The sequence below is a fragment of the Camelina sativa genome, chromosome 20 (assembly GCF_000633955.1).
Source record: "Camelina sativa cultivar DH55 chromosome 20, Cs, whole genome shotgun sequence".
NCBI lineage: Eukaryota > Viridiplantae > Streptophyta > Magnoliopsida > Brassicales > Brassicaceae > Camelina > Camelina sativa.
Genome location: NC_025704.1, coordinates 12328375 through 12346713, shown reverse-complemented (window position 1 = coordinate 12346713; position 18339 = coordinate 12328375). Strand labels below are relative to the sequence as shown.

Sequence of the window (18339 nt, the reverse complement as noted above, 5' to 3'; positions counted from 1 at the left end):
TAGGCGTTGATGCCAAAGGCTATCATCAGTAGACAAGGATCCACAGAAGTTGATGCAACCAGGAGACTCAGCAGGTGCAGATTGGGATTGAGAGTGATTATTGAGGATGTATAGATTGCGGAAAAGTCTACCACTCCCAATCATCCATCCCTGAGAAGACTCCTGTATGAAACATGCAGTAGGATAAAAGTGAGCAGAGCATTGACTATCATGTAAAAGACTACTAACACTTATCAAATTAAATTTGTTTGTAGAAACAAATAGGACATTGTACAATACTAATTCATCAGACAATCGAATCGTTCCTATATGCGTAATCTCCAGTTTAGTACCATTAGGCAAAGCTACCGTGATTCCTGAGACTACAAATATTTCCGTAAACTTTGATATATCACAACAAACATGACTTGTAGCACCACTGTCTATTATCCAAGAACCACTGGGCAATGCACTTTTTAAGGAAGAGAGACAATGATGTTGATATGTGAAAATGTTATTTTCATAACGAAGATTAGTAGATATGATAGAGACTTTACCAGAAGAAGATTGAACAGCCATAACACCCTGTTCAGAGACAGTAGCCTGATTCTGATTAACCGAAGACTCTAGAGCAGAACTTTGAGCACGAGAAGTTAACTGACCAATCAGAGTTTGAGCTTGTTCCTGAGTTAGTTTACTGACATCGAGATTCACAGCATTGATAGCTGGAGATGGATAGTATGGCATAGAAGTGCTCATAGGTGATTGCGAAGTAGTAATCTCAGGAAGCTCAGTAAACAAATTCGCAACAGTTCGTTGTTGTGTGCCAAAATTCGCATTTGGATTAGACTGTGGAAACTGTGGCAAAGACATATACAATAAACTCATTCCTATTTTCTTTGAAACAGATCCAATCAACCATGTGATAACCATATCGTTACACCTAGACCAAGCATCAGAATCCGGATGATCTATAGGCAGTTTAGAAATCGTACCGTCAATGAATCCTAACTTGTTTCACACATTCAAGGCCATCCTCACAGATCTCTTCCAAGAATGAAACTCAGCACCCGTATCAAGTCGATCCGTGACTATCTGTAAGCCTGCATGATCCGTGCTCAACAGAGAATAAGGACTCGCATACAAATCTGTACGATTCTGAGAAACTGGAGCCGAAGAATTCGAACGATTCGGAGAACGATTTGAAGCCATCAAAGCTCAAAAGACGTAGAAATTGAAAAATCCCAAACAAGAACCAGTGATTACGATCAAAGACAAATCGAGAATTGAAGAAAAAAAAAACGAAAAATCAAAACTCGCTCGCGAACACGAATTGAAGAATCGCGAAGACGATGAACGAAAGAGAATTTGAAAGATCCAAAAGAAAAGAGAAGAGATGAATGAGAATAAGCTCAATCGAAGACGCACTCATGTTAGCTTGAATCGTGATAGCTCTGATACCATAACAAGATTCTTGTAACTGAATCTCAGAGACGATGAAGAACAAGAGAGAGAGACGTTGAGCTGAAGAGAGAGATAGAAAAATATCTTTGTATTCTCATTAATTATTTCAGTGTACAGATCGTATCTTATATACAACATCTAAGACTATGGTTTAAGTTAATAATGACTTAACTATACTCTAAACCATATAAACCGGCATATAAGCCATATAACCCAAGTATCAAACATACTCATACTCCTGATACTATGCCTTACCACTCAACACTATTACCGACGGTTATATCTTCAGCATTCTAGCATTTTTATTAATCTTGTATCATTAATCTGAGAGAAATAAATATTATGGAATTTAAACTGCATACTTGGTGTAGAAACTTTTAAAATCTTAACTACTCTGACCAAGAGACTTCCATAAATTTAAGAAACGTTATTTTTGTTAAATGTAGTTAGATTCATCACTACAGTTAGGTTAAAATCGTTATTTTGTAATGCAATATTTTGTTTCAAATTCCGCGAGAAGTGACAGTGATTTAGTGGCGTTCATAAATTCATCAAAAACCGGCACCAACTCACCCCGGATCAAGTCTTCTTTCTACAATGAAAGTAATTGGACTATATATGTACCAACCTGTTCTGGTCGATAGATGAAAAAAAAAAAAATCAGATTCAGCTAGGTATTAATCAACATGAAACTTGTGTGTTGTGCCAGAACTCTGTTGCAGCTAAGAAACCGTTAAATGTGATATAATTAGATGAATTTCTTTGTGTTGTAACTAACTAGCTAGTGTTTACTACGTCATTGTTATATTTTTAGACACGAGACAGTTAGTTACAACACTCTATTGTTTAGCACATGAGTTGTATTGTAAAACACTGTATTGTTTAGACTTTAGACTTTAGACACTAGATAGTTAGGTACTAACTGTAATACGATAGGATCAATGCAATCACTATCTGATCTGCATTTATGTATATAATTTTTTATGTTAGTTGGATTAAATTACGGCATATTTGTAAACGTGAAAGTAGCTTTCAAATGTTTACATAAATATACAAACGCAGAAACTGCCGTTGGAAACAATTGCTCGTTATATGGGGTCAGTGGCGGAGGCAGGGTTAGGCCTGGGCAAAATACCCAACCCGAAATACCCGTATTGGAACCGAAATGAAAAATCCCGATTCGGATCGGGTATGGATCTTCTACATTATACTAATTGGATCTTGATTATAAATATTTTTGGGTATCAGTTCGGTTCGGATAATATCCGATACCCAATTAGTACCCAAATATATCCGAACATATGTGTATATACTAATTTTTTCTCTTCGTCTCCTCTTACAGAGACGTCTAAGACTCATTTAAAAGTAAGTCCCTTTCATCTTGATGCTTGGTTTATAACGCGAGTTTAGTACTTTTCATTGATTGATTCTCGTATTTGGATGTTTGATGTTTCTTTGAATTTTCTCAATAACTCTAGCTTTTATAGTACTTTTGAATATGATTTTGGATATTACTACTCTACAACTTATTTATGTTTTGGATTATTCTGTTTAAGAATTGTGTTTTTCTTGCTTATTTTGCTTGGTTAAGGTACTTTGGTATGATTTTTAGTTATAATTTCATGAAGTTTGATCTAGTTTTTCAATCTATAATTAGGGTACTATAGATATATATATGGGTACACTTAATCTTACAACTTCATCCGTAAAAGCAAAGGCTTTTTCTCTCCCAGGCGAAGTTATCGAGGCGACCTCCAGTCTAAACTGTTCCGGCGCCAGTGGAGCTCCTGCTCGCCGGCGTCGGGATAAAACCACCTGTTTGCTCTGCTGTTTCGAGTTCTTGCTAGTGCTTTCCCTCTTTTTAGCTCTTTTCCCCTCTTATTTTTATCTTTTTCAAAATCCCCAAAATCTTTTGAACCCTATAACCTCTTGCGGCGTACCATCAACCATCAACGAAGGGAAGCGGTTTCCGGTGAACTTCCTCCCTCAGCTTTTGGCCGCCTCACCAAATCAGAAGCATCTAAAAGTCCTCGGGTTACAAAAATTGGATCCGGTTTTGGATCTGAAATTTTCTCGATCCGACTTTCACTTCACCCCTGAAGATCCCTCACCCTGGGCTTCGTTGCTGGCAGGAGCTTTCCCTCTTGGACCGGCAGATGCGCCATGCATAGGGGAGACGTCGACGGCGCACGGCGATTCTATTCTGGGGGTAACTTGTATTAAATCTGGACAGAGTAAGCCTTCTTGCCTCACTGCCTTCATAACAGAACAAACTCATCCCGCGCTATCATTGCATCACTTTTTTCCGATGATACCGAGTTCAAGGCCAACCATCCCACTTCCTCCGGGCAGCCGCCATGGTCGCAATCCGTGCATAGCCATCACACGCTTAGGGTTCCTCTTAATGGATCCTAAAGTTGTTTTTGGCCCATTAAGGCTTCAACTGCCCAAGCCCATTAGGTGTACTTCAAGTTTCTATCCCGTAAAACCCAGGTCAGTTTTTTTATGTCGATGGCCGAACCTTAGCCGCTGGTGTGATCAAGATTACGATCTCTATGGTAGAAGACTCCATCTGAGACGTAATGCATCATCGTTATTATGGCTTGGCTTTAATCATTCGAGAATCCTGGTAGGAATATCCCTTACGGCTTTGTCTTATGAACCCCTTAGCTTGTCGTGTAATGGTATATGGATCCCGATTCCAAGTTGTCAGAGTTTTGAGTATGGCTATGGTTTGTCTGAGCCTTTATCTCACTCTATGACAACACTAACAAAAGACTTCAAGCACCAGAGCATAACCAACTTTGCTCGAACCATTGTCAAAGTCCTACTTTCTGTAGATTTTCTCATACCGGTGAGATCCACGGCTCTGACCCCTTCCTCAACGTCACTTTGTCCTGTGACAGTGGCTATTTGTTCCTCCATTGACCTGTTCATGGAAGAAATGTCGATGATCCCTGACCTCACATGTACCAAAAGGCTAGCTAGTCTTTGGCTCAAAGCTCTCAAGGAACTATTATTGACTAATCCTATCTATCCTTTTCTCTATCTTTGTAAGGGATTGGGGAATGCCCTTTGTTGCTGTAGTATTTTACTCTTTGGATTCTTAGAATCCGTAACTCTATGTATTTGGTTTCTATCTTAGTGAAATGAAAACATAGTTTGACCAAAAAAAAAAAATGATATATATGGGTACTATGGTTCCAAACGGGTAAAAAATACTTGTACCGAACCGAAACTACAAAATATTGGATATATTTTGGTAATTAAAAAAAATTACCCGAACCGAACCAAACCCGAACCGAAATTTCTAAAATACCTGAATGATTCCATAATTTATAAATCCGAAATACCCGAAACCTGAAATACCCGAAACCTGAAATATCCGAACCAAACCTGAACCGATACTCGAATGCCCAGGATTAGGTAGTGTGCAAGTATGTGGGTCAACTGACCCTGGTGAAATTTTAAATTTAGCTGAAATTTTAAGAAAAAAATAAAATCGACTTATGTAAAATAGCACAATTGACCCTAGTAAAATTTTTAAATCACATAATTGACTCCAACAAATTTCTTTTGACCATGACGTGATGATTTCCTAACTCCGCTACTGTATGGGGTACCACCAACTTTATCGTATTAGTATAAGTTTATCAATTAGTATGTAATTGTCATTAATTAACATGCAGCTCTTCTAGGTACCTTCTTTATCTATCATAATACACTGTATAATGCTTTTATTTGTAATTTAATTACGAGGTAAGGCCCGGTCTCAATAAGTTAAAAGTGATACAGTACATGTTAGGCCTGGGCATTCGGGTATCCGTTTGGGTTCGGTTCGGATATTTCGGGGTTTCGAGTTTAGAGGTACAGAACCCGTTCGGGTATTTCTAGACTTCGGATTCGGATCGGGTATTTCGAGTTCAGATTCGGATTACCCGAAGTTCACAAAATTCAAAATTTTAGTATCTAATTTAGTCTAAATTATACAATAATACGCAATTTATCTAAAAGTTTAGAATATTTTTTACCTAAATTTACTAATAAACAGTTTAATACTTCAAAATATCGAAAATATCTAAAAATCTGAATATTTTAGACACTTATATTATTAAAATTATAAATATCACTAATATATTACTATTAACATTAATAATGTGGGTATATTCAGATATCCGTTCGGATTTTGGTTCGGATCGGGTTCAGGTTTGGATTTTCGGATTTAGAGATTTAGAACCCGTTCGGGTATTTTACAATTTCGGATACGGATTCGGATCGGGTTTTTTGGATCGGGTTCGGATCCGGATATTTTGCCCATCGGGTTCGGGTATTGACCCAGTTTCATAAAACTCATTAAAGTTGACTTAGATCCAACTCTATCTATATAAAGAGTGTCTCATGGATATAGCCGGATCATCAAATAGAACAAGCAAAAAAAAAAAAAAAGATGTTGGGTTTGGTGTTAGGAACCACTTTTGTCGGATCAGTTCCCATGATCATTTACAGACGCCGTGCAAACGAGCCCTTACCGAAACATAAACGAGGTAAGTACCACGACTGTCTTTATAATCCGTATAAGACAAGATATATATGGAAAAGTTCTTGCAAACCTTTCTAGTGTTCTTTTGGTATAATATGGAAAAATACATATATTTTACGCTTGCTTTTGTAATGATTACAACAAAGTGTTAATGAGAGTAGATCTGGTTTTTGTGGTACCAGGTGGAGGAAGCAGCATCCTCGCAGTGTGTCTAATCCTACTTTTGTTCCTAACGCAAGCACTTGGAGGTATCTATCTTCTACCGAATTAAAACTCTCTTTATGAGTAGATCCTAGAAGAGTCTCTTTATGATTAGAAACCGATCAACATAGATTAAACAACTACAAGATTCTCAACTTTTTTTAATAAAAAATAATAATTGTAGGGTTTCTAGTTAGAAACTGATCAACAGCAACTACAAGATTCTCAAGGTTTTTATAAAGTTAATAATTGTAGGGTTTTTCTGGAAAGGAAAATGTTAAATACATATGTCCTACTTGTAGAAAATAAATTATGAGCGTAAACCTCCCTAATGTTTTCATAGGTTAAGTCATATAATATAACTCATATAAAGTTTTTAAAAATATAAGCAAATCTATGCAACAATGCTGGGGGAATCTGTAAACCTGGAGGAGCACGAAACAAGATCCATGCTGGAGAAGAATTCGACCCCAGGCGCGAAGATGTCCGTGATGATCAGGATGACTATGATCAGTTTGAGTTATGATTGGCGGAAGATATGCTGCAATCCCATGAATTTTCTTCTCATATTTTAGTTTCCAATAATGAAATGAAAAATGTGTGTTTCCCTTTCAATAGTTTATTTTATTCCAAGGAAAGTGAACGTTTTGTCCTTTTCTATTACTTTTATCACCACTTTATACAAGTTGCGTTATATTTTTATTAATCTCTCTCCATCATTCATATACAAGTTGCGTTATTATTAATAGATACTACAAGGAATTTGCCAAAATACCACAGGATTTAATATTGATCAAGAGTTATAAAGTATTAGTGCTTTAGAAATAAAGTAGTTAGTAAGAATTAGTTACACATTTAATTACTTAATTCTAGCTTTACTGTCTCATGTATCTCTCTCTCGTGTATCTAATTCTAAATTTCTAACTAACTGTATCAAATACCCTAGAAAAAGAATTGAACACATTAATCAATTGATGATATGAGCTGGTGCTTTGCAATCGACAAAACTAAGGCACTTCCTTATATGGGTTATATGGGTTAAACGCATAACCTCTTGAGGAACATACTTTAATAATTAGCAAAGCCAAGCGGATCCCGGAGAAACTGTCAGTCTTCAAGGGTCACCACTGGGAGGCGGCGACTGATGTGTACTTTGGCACCGGGAGTGGGATGAGGAAGTCTGCACAAGTACTTATATCAAATTAACTAGCTGATCAGAATGGCCATAGATCGCATTGTCACACAACCGGCTCGAAGTCTTTTCAACAAAGTCCGCCACAAGATTGTGTTACTTACGTCCTTACATAGATTCTTGTTTGGGAGAGGTTATTACAGTTCCAGTGTGATGTACTCATGAGTAACCATAACAAATAACATATATAACTTGTATTTTGATACATTGGAGCATGTTGCACAAACTGTGAGTGAAATCAGTCAAGAAACTAGTGGCTTGATTTTAATTAAAGAGCAATTAAGAGAGCATTCATATTAAATTTGCTGCAGTGTGTGGAAAGAAAATTGCTGAAAAAGAGAGAGACAAAATAAAATGTTGGCACTAATCAGTTTATATGAATTCTAATCTGAATCGCTATCTTTTGGTCCTCTCAACTTATAGTGGGGTCCACTGTACATTTGATTGCTTGTTGGAATACCACTCGTTATTGTGTCTGCGCTCGGGCAAGCGGCTTCTTCAATACCTATGCAGAAATCGTCGGCCTTTCGCTTTGTTCTTCCTGATGAACTCGATTGGACTGTGTATATATATGTTGGAAACATATATAAGACTTTTTTTTTTTTTTTTTTTCTGTTGTTATCAGAAGTAAAAGAAATGGTAAAGTAATTGACTCACCCGGAACTGTACAATCAGCTGAGATGCTCGGCCTGATCGGGCTTATAAGGTGTTCCTCTTCCGCTCTAGCTTCCTTATCAGCTGCGGTGACAAAAAAAAAAAAAAAGAAGATTTTGTTACTCTGACGTTATGTCAAAAATATGATTTACTAAAGGAGATTTGTTGAAATTTCACTAACTTAAGAAAAAGACTCACCTTCCAGTCGCCCTCCCATGGCATCATAATATAACTCACGGAGTACGTAAATAAGAAAAAGAAGAATAACAAGAAGAAGTGCTCCGATGATGCAGGATCCTAAGACTAAATACAACATCATCTTCTTCTTCTTTTCTTTTTTTTTTTCTTTTGTAATTGTGAGAATGGTCAAGCTAAAGACGAAAAATCACTTCCTTTTAAAAGTATTGAGAACAGCGTCAACGAAGATGGGAACACAACAACTTATAAAACTTGATTAAAAAAAGACCTACCGTAGCACATAAATGAGCTGTCCTATACGAAAAGAAGTAATTAATTAAACATTTTATGATATGAGCTGGTGCTTTCTTATCGACAATAAGGCGCTTCATGCAATAAAATAAACACGGACGAGTATTCGTACTTACAACGTGTTGATAATAATACTACAGGTGATCCGCTTGATTTGTCTCCCGTCTCGGTGATAGATTTAGTGACAGGGCCTGCGAAGTAAAGGAAGATCTATTAAAATCCCTTATACAATATATTAATTTTCTATGAAATAAAAATGATTACATTACATATCACGATCAGAACGACTATTTTTGGAATTTTATGTATTCATACGAAATTCTAAAAATAGTAAACCTAGATTTAATCTTTTATTTTTTAATATTTCTTGCTATGAGTTAACACAATGACCACCAATGAATTGCTACAAAAGAAATATTAAACCATGAATTAACACAATGAAATATTTCTTTTGTAGCAATTCATGAATTAACACAATGACCACCATGAATTGCTATTTTTGCTATGAGTTAATACAATGACCATGAATTAAACCATGAAATATTTCTTTTGTAGCAATCCATGGTGGTCATTGTGTTTTTTTTTTTTGGGTTCACCTGTACTGTGGTCATTGTGTTAAACCATGAATTTAGAGGCTTAATTATGAAAACTTATATGTGAACCAAAAGAAAAAAAAAAGAGTTATGAATAATTTTGTTAAACTTCGTATTTTTCTTTTTGTAATAAACGATACTATTGATTTGATTTTTTTTGTCAAGTTTAAATTTTGCCAGAAATTTTTTTATCAATTCTTTTTTGGCTTTTATTTCCAAAATATAAAGTTGCCAAACTAATGACATTTTTTTGGCTAGAAATATAGTTTTATATAGTCTCGTCGAAAAGGAGTAATAGAGGAAGTGAGAAACCCATTTGTTATTTAGTGAAACTTATTTATCTTTCTATAAGGTAAAATAAGCATTGAAAAAATATTTTGCAATTTTTGCAATGTGAAAATATTTTTTAAAATTTTAAAAACATAATTTTTGGCCAGTTTTCTCTAGTTTATATTGCTTTTTCTTTGTGTAACGACACAAATTTACAAACAACTTTTTAACTAAATGTTTTAATATCAATATTATTAAAAAAATTATACAATACTTTATCAAATAATATCGAAGACACAAGAATTATCAATCTTTCAAGCGGGTCGACTTTGCCTACCACTCATTTTGAATTGTTTTCTTGGTCGACTTATTTTATGTTATCAATATCATTACCGGATCAAGTTAACTGACTGGTTCAAATGCTGCACTTGTGGTTGCGGGAGATTGCAGAAACGAACGATTGCGGTTTCAAGCATTATTAAGCGTTTTAAACGACTGGTTTAGCGGTTTAAAATTAGTGCGTTTGCAGAAGGGTTACGACTGGTTGACGAGCGGATGCAATAGCGGTTGAAACATAACAAATGTGATATATAATATAAAAATGTTTAAAAACACCAAAATTTTTATTAAACTTGATTTATAATTAAAATTTATTAAAAAATACAAAAATAATTATTCAAAAAATAAATAAATTTCATATTGAAATACTTATTCCTTTATGCATTTGGCTTTTCACCAAAAAATTAATCAAGTAATTTGATAAATGACAAAACATATGCTTTAGATCGTAGATCTTTTCTCTTTTTTCTTAGATCGTGGATCAGTAGTTGCATCGGCATGAATAATCAAGTGAGAGTTGAGAAGAGTCACTGGTGATTTGTTTTAATTTTTTTCATAAATAATCTTATTTTCTTAAATTTCTGATGAAATATTATATTTATTTAGATTTTTTTTGAACTTGTGTGATGTGCCATTAAATTTACATCAAATTTTCCGGGTTATTATTAATTGGAATATTATTTTCTTCTAATTGTTTATTTTATAATCTTTGCAATCGTATTCGTACTTCATTTTCTCTCATACTTAATGAGTAAAATGGTTAGATAGAAGATATAACAAAAAAATTCATTATCATTGATTTCTTTTAAGTTTTTTTACAAAAAAAAGAAATCCAAACGCAATTGTCCGCAACCGCAAACGCTTGTGGGAAGCAGCTTTTGGAATTCAGTGGTTTGGAGCGGTTAGAAGCGATTAGGAACGATTGGGAGCGTTTTATGTGATTGGTTCCAATCGTTAGCAACCGCTACCACCCACAAACGCAGCATTTACGAGAAGTAGTGGGAGAACCAGTAAACACCTTAGTTGAGAACTTTACACGTCCTAACAAAAAAACAAAATTAGAAACAATAGAACTTTCTTGTAACGATTTCTTATGCATTCCTTTTTATTAAAAAAAAAAAAAGACAAAAAGACAAAAGTCAAAACAAGATTATGAGTAGTGATGCCATCTGTGTGAAGTGTGAACGGCTTGATCTGTAAAATGTTTAAACTAATAACATGTGGGAGAAACGTGATATTTGTATAATATGGCAAGAATAAAAAATTAATCAATTTAAATTCGGTCTAGATGATCAAATCGATCTATCTAAAAAATCTTCAAAAAATTGCATCAAATCTAGAAGTGTATAAGATAGAGAAAATGATGAATTTTTTCCAAAGATATGGAAATAAACTTTTTATTTACATTCGATACCACGGAAATGTAAAGAATAGCTAGCTTGGACTAAACAAAACGAGAACATCTTACACATTCAAAAATCCTAGCTAGGCTTAATTTACTAGTTAACAATTTAAAATCCTAATTTGCAATCCACGCGAGTTAGGTATTTTTTGAAATGTTTTTGAATAATAAGAAATCTGTTTTCTCACTAATTTTTTTTTTTTAAGTTTCAGTTATATTTTGCTGTGTGAATTCTGAATACATTATTCTGAATACACATCGATCAAAAATTATAAAAATACATTATTTGTTTTACAAATAGTGTCATTTTATAAAATTTTCTTTATTTCACAAAGAATATCACTTTATATTTTCAATGTGACTTTTTACATCAACTTTCTTATTTACCCTTAACCCAAAACTCTTTTTACTAAACTTAAATAATTAACTATTCATTAAATAAAAGTATATTTATATACTTCTAGTTTTTCTCAATTTGTGGGTCCTGTATCAAAATGACATTTTTTATACAGAAGTAATATTAATTTATTTAAAAATAGTTAGTAAGAACTAAATTAGTTACACATTTAATTACTCCTAGCTTACTGTCTCGAAGTGCATAATTAACCTCTTGAGAAACATAATTAATTAGCAAAGCCAAGCGATTCTGGGAGAAGCCATCATTCTTCAAGGGTCACCACTGGGAGGCGGAAAATGTGGCACTGAGAGTAGTAGTATGAATGAAGTAGCAGAAGTTTCTAGGAATAAAATTAGAAATACGTTTATTTTTAAAAATATCAAAAGCTAGGGTTTGAGGGTCTCACAACTTTCTCAAAAGTTTTTGGATTTGTGAATCTTTATAGCGGTTTATAACAGATATATAGATGACTCCTTTTACTAAGGCCTTTCTTTTCTTTTAATTAAGTTGTATTAAGGACAAAAGACATTAACACTGATTCTTTATTTTAATTTATTGTTGATTTATTTCATATTTTATATTGTTTTTTCTTTGATAACAAGAAAATTGAAGGCCGAGTCTCGTAATTTCTTTGGACTGTTAGCATAGTCCACTCTCAAACTACTTTTGAATCGAGGAGACAAGAACTATCAATCTTTCGGAACGGACTGCTGTACCTACTACTACTACTAGTAGCCCAAATTTTATATTGTTTTCCTGGTCGACTTATTTTATGTTATCATTAACGGATCCAATCTGTTTAGTTGAGAACTTTACATACCAAATCACCCAAAAAAAACTAAAAAAGAGTCAAAACTGTTGTAAAACACTTAGTGGATTCTATCTGACCGGCCCGTGTATTATCTCTATAGTTATGGTCCATTGTACTTAGGCCCATCGGCCATGTCCTAAAGCTCATGCGGCTATGTATTAGTCTTAGGTCGGTTTACTTAATCCTTTATAGGAACCTATATATATGTAACCTCTTGAGACTTCATTCAATAATAAGAACAAGAGATTTCTCCCTATATCCTCTAGTTTACAACACGTTATCAGCATGATAGCCTCTAACCCTAAAACCCTAAGGCAGCCGCCGATTCTCTTCTTCTCTAAAACCCTAAACCGCCTTTGTTCTTCTTCTTCTTCGAGACTTATCCTCTTGTCTCGGAGATCTCTTGTTGATTCACGAGCATCCTTAGCTCGTGATCAAGTTTTATCCTAAACCCGATCGAGGTTCGTTGGTTCGCGGTTTCGGGGGTGAGTTCGCGAGGAGCTGTTCGAGGGAAGCTGTTCGCGGAAGCTGTTCGTGATCGAGGAAGAGAGGAATTACCAAGGTCTTTAGCTCCCGGTTCATAACCAGTCAGAATCCTAATCGGTGAAGGTAAATAAAACTCGAAACCCTCTTAAAACCATATATTCGAATCTGAACCTTAAAGCTATTGAACCTTAAAAACAAACAAGTAAAACAACCAACATAGTTTAAGATCTCTAAAACCTAAAACTTAAAATTTGGATCATGTTTAGGTTGTTAGATTTCTTGAGAATTAAAACCAATTATATTACAAGATTAAAATTTGGTTGATTGTTGCTTGTTGTGATGCATAAGAACCTAGAACCAAAATTGTTAGATTCATAAGATATTAAATCAAACTGTTCTAGGATATTAAAACTTGGTCATTCATGCATCATATAGAAATTCGAACATGTATAGGCTGTTAATAGAACTCGGCTGCATGAATTAACTCTTAGGATTTCTTAGATAAACTTGAACATAGTTTTCCTGTAAATTTTCGGCCATGAAAACCATAGAACTCGAGTATGAGCTTGTCTAGGATCAATTAGGATAACTTCCATAACTCTTAACCATTATCCTAAAACTTAAGTAAAATTTACATTATAGTTTAAGAGTATATCCGATTAAATTAAAAACTTATGTTAAAGTTCCATAAATTAAAACATAAAATTTCGGATTAAATATTTAATTAGGATAAGTTCCTAAAACTCTTAACACATAAATCCTAGACTAAATAGGAAAACTTAAGAAAAGGAAATCCTATCTAGAAATAAGGAAATCATTGCATGCATATCTATTTGATTTTGTTGTCTTGCATGCATGAATTTAAACCATAAATCTATAAGAGGCAAGGCATGTTTCGGTCTCAAATACCGCATGGCCTAAGGCATGGTTCGGTCTCAAATACCGCATGACCTGAATAATATTTGTGGCATGGTTCGGTCTTAAATATCGCATGTCCTAAAAATAATGTTGCATGGTTCGATCTTAAATATCGCATGCTAACTATCGGTTGTCTACTTTATGCAGATGGCAAACCTCAAAAGCCTAGACTACCCCATCCTGCAAGCCTCTGGAAAGAACTACTTGCAATGGGCAAATGACACCAAGATCTATCTGTCATCACACGGCATGCATGAGTGCATCGATGAGGAATTCGAGAGCACTGACAAGAATAAGAATCAGTGCCTCCAGCATATACATCATCACATTGTTGAGTGTCTCAAAAGCCAGTACCTCTTCATAAGAGATCCTATCGCCCTTTGGACACAGCTTAAACGCCGTTATGGGCACCAAAAGACGGTGCTCCTTCCAAAGGCCGAGTTCGATTGGAAAAGCCTAAGGATCCAGGATTACAAATCCGTGGAAGAGTATAACTCTGAGCTCTTTAGGATTGTCTCACTCCTTAGGCTGTGTGGAAAAGAGGTAACTGAGCAGGAGCTGATAGAAAAGACTTTGTCTACTTTCAGCCCCAATAACAGAATTCTTCAACAACAATATCGGCATCAAAAGCTCGCTGACTATGGGGAACTCATTGAGTGTTTACTGTTAGCCGAGCAGAACGATGAGTTGTTGATGATGAACAGTGCAATGAGACCTCCTGGTACAGCCCCATTACCAGAAGCAAATAAAGTTGATTTGGGAAAGAAAGCTGCAGTAGAGCCTAAAGAGCCTAATGAGACCAACTACGTCCACAGAGAAAGACACTACGGCCGTGGCCGTGGTGGCAGAGGACGTGGTGGTCGAGGAGGCCAGGCTAGTCGAGGAGGCCGCATACGTGGTGGTAGGGGCCGTGGGTCCTTTAAACCACACACCAAGGCCAAATCGACTTGCCACCGATGTGGTATGTCAAACCACTAGGCCAAGAACTGCAGAACTCCCAAACACCTCATTGATGCATATCAAGAATTTCTTAAGAAAAATCCAGAGGCCAACCTTGTGCACCTCGATGATGAAGGAGACTTCGATCTTGAGAAGGATGACTTGCTAGACTATGAGACTTCCGATTGCCTCAACAATGAAGATTGAATTTCAATTTTTATTTTGGTTTAATTTCTATGCTTTTATGATTTAATTTCCTTGTAATGACTTTGATTTAAATTCAATGGATTTTATTTTATAAATTTGACTTGTTAAAATACAAACTTATTGTCCTCTTTATAGAAATGGCCGAGGACATGAGTGAACTAGTAGTGGACAGTGGCTCCAGCCACACCATACTAAAAGACAAAAGATATTTCATAAATCTTATTATGAAAAATGCTAATGTTAGTACAATTGCGGGTATAGCAAAATTGATAGAAGGCTACGGCCAGGGTCACATACTCTTGCCTCACGGCACATACATTGAGTTATGTGACGCCTTATATTCACCCAACTCTAAGAGAAACTTACTGAGATTTAAAGATATAAGACTAAATGGTTATCATATTGAAACCAATGGTGAAGGATCTAAAGAGTTCCTCTACATTACAGAAAATGTGAAAGGACAAAAGAAGATCCTAGAGACTATACCTGCACTAGCCTCTGGTCTATACCATGCTAGAATCAATATGATAGAAGCTAACTTAGCAAAGCACATAATGGTTAACCAACAATTCACTCTATGGCATGACCGGCTTGGCCATCCGGGTTCGAACATGATGCGTAAACTAATTAAGAGTTCAAAAGGGCACAACCTCAAAGAAAGAAAAGTTTTCCCTAAAAATCTCACTTGTGTAGCATGTGCACAAGGGAAACTTATAATAAGACCCTCACCAGTAAAAGTCACAAAAGAGACTTTAAACTTTCTGGAAAGGATACAAGGTGACATATATGGACCAATACACCCACCAAGTGGGACATTCAGATATTTCATGGTGATGATAGATGCATCTACCAGATGGTCTCACGTATGCTTGTTATCCACAAGAAACTTAGCATTTGCTAAGATGTTAGCTCAAATCATAAGATTAAGAGCACATTTTCCAGATTTTCCACTTAAGACTATACGTCTAGACAATGCTGGTGAATTTACACCCCAAGCGTTTAATGATTACTGTATGTCCATGGGGGTGAGTGTGGTACATCCTGTTGCACATGTACATACACAAAACGGATTAGCTGAATCCTTCATTAAACGAATACAATTGATAGCTCGACCATTGTTAATGCGATCGAAGCTTCCTGTGTCAGCTTGGGGACACGCGGTCTTACATGCAGCAGAACTCATACGCATCAGGCCATCTAGGGAACACAAATATTCACCATCCCAACTATTATCGGGTCAAGAGCCAGACTTGTCCCATCTCAAAAGATTTGGTTGTGCCGTTTATACACCAATTGCTCCACCACAGAGAACTAAGATGGGACCTCAAAGAAGGATGGGAATATATGTTGGTTATGAGTCTACCACCATTATAAAGTATCTTGAGCCACTCACAGGAGATTTATTCAAGGCCAGATATGCGGACTGTCAATTCGTTGAGTCCGAATTCCCTACATTAGGTGGAGAGACTAGCAAGCTGGGCAAAGAATTGACATGGAATCAAACATCCTTAAATTGGCAAGATCCTCGAACTCTAGCATGTGATGCAGAGGTTCAAAAGATTATACGTCTACATAGCTAGCTAATCAATTGCCAGATTCCTTTGCTGACCCGAAAAGAGTAACAAAATCGTACATACCAGCTTGCAATGCACCAGTACGTATTGATGTTCACAAGGAACACAATAATCAANGATTGGCTTGAAATAAACAGCATTGGAAAGTTGAAGACGTCAAAAGCTGAATCCCCCGACCGGTGGCTCGAAGGACGACTCGAACGGCGACTCGATTGGCAGACAGCGCGACTCGATCGGCATGACAGCGCGACTCGATCGGATGTGTAACGATGGAATGATGGCGTGACCCAAGCGGATGTGTGATGATGGAATGATGGCGCGACCCGAGCAGATGTGTGATGACGGAATGATGGCGCGACCCGAGCGGATGTGTGATGACGGAGTGATGGCGCGACTCGAGACAGCCTGGCTCCAAAGTCTCCTAAATACCTGAAATACTCCAAAATGCACGATGTATGCGAAGATAATGCAAGAACTACCTAAATATGAAAAGTGTACAAAAGAGAGTAGAAATTCATGCAAAACAATTAGTTATCCTAACTAGATGCGTGACAAAAACATGCTTAGCAGAGACAAAATATAGACATATCAGGTACTCAAGAGATTTAATATGGAGCAAGCTCACTCATTGACTAGCCCAATGGTTGTGAGAAGTGTAGAAGTGGATAAAGATCCATTTGCTCCTAAGAAGGACAATGAAGAAGTTCTTGGTCCTAAAATGCCATACCTCAGTGCTATAGGAGTGTTAATATTCTTGGCTAGCCACACTAGACCAGACTTATGTTTTGCCGTGAACCTCCTTGCAAGATTTAGTTCTTGTTTAACCCAAAGGCACTAGAGTGAAATTAAGTATTAATTACATTACCTACAAGGAACTTTAAATTTGGGTTTATATTATACTAACTATAACAAAGATGTTTTAGTTGGTTTTGCTGATGCAGGTTATAACAAAGAAAGTTTAGTGTGCTAATAGTACTAAATGAGGACAAATCAGCAACCATACTCTATGAAGACAACACAGCCTGCATCGCACAGCTCAAGGAAGGTTACATCAAGGAGCACATACTGCCGAAGTTCTTCTACACACATGAACTACAAAAGGCCGGAGAAGTTCAAGTGGTGCAAGTTCAGTCATGCGACAACTCAGCCGATCTCTTCACAAAGGCACTACCGACAACAACTTTCAGGAAGCTCACACACCAGATTGGAATGCGGAGGCTTAAGGACTTAGAGTGATGTTTGGAACAGGGGGAGCAATGTGTGCTGTACTCTTTTTCCTTCACCAAGGTTTTGTCCCAATGGGTTTTCCTGGTAAGGTTTTAATGAGGTAGCATCCCCTAAGCACATTGCAGCGATCCCGTCCAAGCATAGGCACGGTCATATCGTCCAAGGGAGAATGTTGTAAAACACTTAGTGGACTCTATCTGACCGGCCCGTGTATTGTCCCTATAATTACGGTCCATTGTACTTAGGCCCATCGGCCATGTCCTAAAGCCCATGCGGCTATGTATTAGTCTTAGGTCNGTTGGTTATGAGTCTACCACCATTATAAAGTATCTTGAGCCACTCACAGGAGATTTATTCAAGGCCAGATATGCGGACTGTCAATTCGTTGAGTCCGAATTCCCTACATTAGGTGGAGAGACTAGCAAGCTGGGCAAAGAATTGACATGGAATCAAACATCCTTAAATTGGCAAGATCCTCGAACTCTAGCATGTGATGCAGAGGTTCAAAAGATTATACGTCTACATAGCTAGCTAATCAATTGCCAGATTCCTTTGCTGACCCGAAAAGAGTAACAAAATCGTACATACCAGCTTGCAATGCACCAGTACGTATTGATGTTCACAAGGAACACAATAATCAAGTTGCTACAGAGTCTA

At 36.4% G+C, this 18339-nt stretch overlaps 2 protein-coding genes and 1 pseudogene across 2 annotated transcripts; 2 read left to right on the top strand and 1 right to left on the bottom strand.

Moving 5' to 3' along the window:
- Positions 5852 to 6890, top strand: LOC104770597. Its single transcript, XM_010495047.2, has 3 exons — positions 5852 to 5987; positions 6166 to 6231; positions 6574 to 6890. The coding sequence occupies exons 1-3, from the start codon at positions 5891 to 5893 to the stop codon at positions 6708 to 6710; spliced, it is 300 nt and encodes a 99-aa protein (XP_010493349.1). The 5' UTR covers positions 5852 to 5890; the 3' UTR covers positions 6711 to 6890.
- Positions 7543 to 8439, bottom strand: LOC104770596. The gene is made up of 3 exons (XM_010495046.2): positions 8229 to 8439; positions 8034 to 8114; positions 7543 to 7935 (listed from the first exon to the last, which is right to left on the bottom strand). The coding sequence occupies exons 1-3, from the start codon at positions 8347 to 8349 to the stop codon at positions 7760 to 7762; spliced, it is 378 nt and encodes a 125-aa protein (XP_010493348.1). The 5' UTR covers positions 8350 to 8439; the 3' UTR covers positions 7543 to 7759.
- The window catches only part of LOC109131175, a 16173-nt pseudogene continuing 11716 nt past the window's right edge, over positions 13883 to 18339 (top strand).

What these genes read in the sequence shown, in the direction of transcription:
- LOC104770596 (XM_010495046.2), bottom strand. Translation starts at nt 8,349, where the DNA reads ATGATGTTGTATTTAGTCTTAGGATCCTGCATCATCGGAGCACTTCTT. An exon ending in CATGGGAGGGCGACTGGAAG is followed by an intron (nt 8,115 to 8,228) that starts GTGAGTCTTTTT and finishes TTGTCACCGCAG; the next exon opens with CTGATAAGGAAGCTAGAGCG. An exon ending in AGCTGATTGTACAGTTCCGG is followed by an intron (nt 7,936 to 8,033) that starts GTGAGTCAATTA and finishes ATATATACACAG; the next exon opens with TCCAATCGAGTTCATCAGGA.
- LOC104770597 (XM_010495047.2), top strand. Translation starts at nt 5,891, where the DNA reads ATGTTGGGTTTGGTGTTAGGAACCACTTTTGTCGGATCAGTTCCCATG. An exon ending in CTTACCGAAACATAAACGAG is followed by an intron (nt 5,988 to 6,165) that starts GTAAGTACCACG and finishes TTGTGGTACCAG; the next exon opens with GTGGAGGAAGCAGCATCCTC. An exon ending in CCTAACGCAAGCACTTGGAG is followed by an intron (nt 6,232 to 6,573) that starts GTATCTATCTTC and finishes TAAAAATATAAG; the next exon opens with CAAATCTATGCAACAATGCT.